At 37.7% G+C, this 3,403-nt stretch overlaps 1 protein-coding gene across 1 annotated transcript; it reads right to left on the bottom strand.

Moving 5' to 3' along the window:
* Nucleotides 1-459: 459 nt before the first annotated feature.
* On the bottom strand, nt 460-2,919 carry LOC121966961 (high affinity cGMP-specific 3',5'-cyclic phosphodiesterase 9A-like; the record flags this gene model as incomplete). Its single annotated transcript, XM_042517026.1, has 5 exons — nt 460-552; nt 1,279-1,425; nt 1,880-1,984; nt 2,671-2,773; nt 2,852-2,919. Coding segments are annotated over 5 exons (516 nt in total), but the record flags the coding sequence as incomplete, so codon positions are not given.
* Nucleotides 2,920-3,403: the final 484 nt, after the last annotated feature.

Genomic DNA, 3,403 nt, shown 5'->3' with positions numbered 1-3,403 from the left:
ATATTGTGTATGTATGTATTATAAATTAATACTTCTTTTAGTTTTTTAGAAATAATTTTCTATATTTCTTGCAATGCATTTTTCCTGTTATTTTCAAAGAAATCACATGAATTTGCTCAAAGGTCAAAATACTTATTGAGAGCATCTGAAAGCATCACAAGACAAGTAATAATATAAGTAAGTGTGTAATTACGTCTCCTGTTAAAATGCGCCAACATATCACTGTCGCAAATCCCATCCACAACCAAAAATCAGGTTCAGAAAATATTCAGGACTAAATGTGAAAGTCTTTACGGCATTTGAAATGTTAGTTTTTCAGATGCAATAACTTGTTCTAGCACACTGCTGGTGAATGTAATGTTGTGTCGGCTAACGCGTGAATCGGACTGAAAACATTTGGACTATCACACCTCCGCTCCCTCCTCCTCCTCCTCCTCCTCCTCCTCCTCCTCTTCCTCCTCATGCCTTGGCCGTCCCCTCCTCCTCCTTGCTGGCTCTCTCCAGGTCCGAGTAATACTCCAGGGCCCTTTGCACCGGCTCCACAATATGTTTCTGTACGACAACACGATGCACAAACGACGATAAGAAAGGTAAGCCTCCGATGAGACATTTTCGCTGCAGAAATTATTATTCCAGTAATAATGCTGAAATCACATTCAGTTTTTTCATGTGTGATTGAAAAAACAGTCTCCTGTCCGAATCAGTTAATTCTTGAGTTCAAGTGGACATTTGTGCCAAATTTGAGGATACCTCCTCAAGGGGTTCTTGAGATATCGTGTTCACAAGAATGAGACGGATGCAAGGTGAGAGTGACCGATGACCACCAAAAATTTAATTAGTTCATCACTGACTCAAAGTGAAAAAAACATCTCTAGGCTTTCTTGAGATATCGCACTTACAACAGTGTGACAGAGGCGAGGTCACGGTGACCTTGACCTTTGACCTCTGACCACCAAATTCTTGAGTTTAAGTGGATGTTTGTGACAAATTTGAAGTATTTTTTTTGAGGTGTACTTAGATATTGCGATCACAAGAATGACAAAGACAGAAGACCACAGTGACCTTTGACCTATGACCACCAATTTCTAATCAGGCCATCCTTGAATCCAAGTAAACATTTGTGCTCTCAAGTCATTCTTGAGGCATTGCAATCATACAAAAAATACAGATGAGATCACAGTGACCATGACCTTTGACCTATGACCACCGAATTCTACTCAGTTCATCATAGTCTAAAAGTGGATGTTTGTGCCAAAGCAATCGATGGAGATATTTTACCTCCAGACAGGGGAACAGCTTGGTGAGCTCAGTGAAGAGTGGCAGGAGGACAAACCGGATGAACTTGGTCTGAGAGGACGGTTTGGACACTTTGTCTCTGTCCATGAAGGGAGTCACCGGGAGCCCTTTAAGTTTCTCTGTGTCGCTCTGCACAGCAGCAACAACAACAAAATGTTTTATTTTTATTTCACCAAGTCCTATAATCATTACAACCAACAATTTCTTCAATTATTCTGAGATTTTGAGCTGCCAGAAATTCATCTTTTTCTTTGTTTGTCATGTTTTTTTTTCCTGTTATTTTCATGAGCTTTTCTTCCTGTTTATATCCTCAAACTTCTTTATGGACAAAGGTAATACGTAAATTAAAACGAAAACTTCAATTTATGTTCCTTTTTATCCATTAATGGCAACATTTATCTTAAATATTTCTGAATATCTGCATTAAAAGCATACTAATTAATAAATCAAATCATTATTTTTTTATTTTTCATTTTGGCAGCTTCTGTCCTCCACAGACTGCCACTCTGCCACTGACTGCAGCGACGGCAGCAGCTTCTCCGGTTACTTCATGTGCGTTCATCAGGAAACTGAGAGTAAAAACCTGGTTAAAGAACTCCTGCAGCAGACAGTCCAGCCACGGCTCGGCCACCGCCATCGGCCTCGTCTCGTTGGAGATGTCGCTCACCTTCACCATGATCTTCATCAGCTGGAAACACAAACAAAAAGAACTGGTAAGGCAGTTTTATCTATGTTGTAGCTATGTTGATGAATTTCTCTCTCTGTCTGAGTCAATTTTACTTTTAAAAATCTCGTAGTTTTTTTATTGTCGTGATTTTTAATTTGCATCATTTGGGACTTTAAATAGTTTTTTCCCGCAATTTTAACGTGATGAACTAAAATTTAAAGAAAAGAGTTAACAAGAGGTTACGGCAGTGATATTCAACTTATGGCCCGCGGGCCAAATCTGGCCCCTGATAGGGTCCCTGATGCCCCCCAAAACATTTTCTAATTGACAATAAAATAAAGTGATTGACTCTGTGAATCGTTTTGTCCTTTTAGTATCAATAAGGTGCCAGAGTGCATAAAACAGCATCAAAATAGCTTGTTGATCAAAAAAGTGTGTCCTAGTGAGGTCCCAGCTAAGACTGTGATGTCCAAAAATCCAAGAAATGTCCTAAAACCTGAGACCTGTCCTAAAATCCTACAAACATCCTAAAATCCAAGAAATTTCCTCAAGAAATGTCCTAAATTCTAGAAACGCCCTAAAATCATAGATTCGTCATAAAATCCAAGAAGTGTCTTCAAATCCAATAAATGTCCTAAAATCCTATAAATGTCCTAAAATCCTATGAATGTCCTAAAATCTTAGATTGTGTGTGTTGCTTTTTTTACCACTTCCTTGTGGTCCTTGTTGCTGAAGTCGAACTGCGGCTGTATGGCTCTGAACTTGTTGAGGATTTCGTTGTGTCTCCCCATGTCGGTGGCCAGAATGCACCTGAAAAAAATCGTGTCTTTTTAAAGTCGCGACCGTTATTCATCAGCGTGGATGAGGTGAAGCCGGCTGACGTCTTACTTAATCATTCCTCCTCGGATGTGCTTGTACTGCTCACACGTCAGGTTTCTTAAGATGTTGCACTCCGGCTGCAAAGAGAAAATAATTTTACAAGATTTGATCATTTTTAAAACAGCTACAGTAACAAATAGGAAAGTTTACTTTGTGTTTGGTTTATTTTTTATTAAACTGTTTAAATGTTTGCAGGGTAAAAATATTTGTTGACCATTTTATATTTTGTTACAGATAAAAAGTAGTTAAAATAACTTTTGATTAAAAAACAACAACTTGGATGTCATCAAAAGAACAAAAATCAATAGCTGATCACCTTTATAGACTTATTGTCCTCTAGTTATATTATTAATCAGAAACAGGGATCCGTTCTTGATTACCCTTTGCTGCTCATTTACCTTCATGGATCTTATTTGTGTTTCTAATCATTTTTGCTGGTGATAACATCTTTTTTTTTTTTTTTTACCATCAATATCACCCCCCCAAAAAAGAAGTCAGAAATAATACATACAAAAATACATAAATTTAAAAAATAAAGGAAGCATACATATTATATCAAAT

The sequence above is a fragment of the Plectropomus leopardus genome, unplaced genomic scaffold, assembly GCF_008729295.1.
Source record: "Plectropomus leopardus isolate mb unplaced genomic scaffold, YSFRI_Pleo_2.0 unplaced_scaffold26458, whole genome shotgun sequence".
NCBI classification, from domain to species: Eukaryota; Metazoa; Chordata; class Actinopteri; order Perciformes; family Serranidae; genus Plectropomus; species Plectropomus leopardus.
The sequence above is the reverse complement of the archived record's forward strand: the minus strand, read 5'-3'. Positions and strand labels throughout refer to the sequence as shown.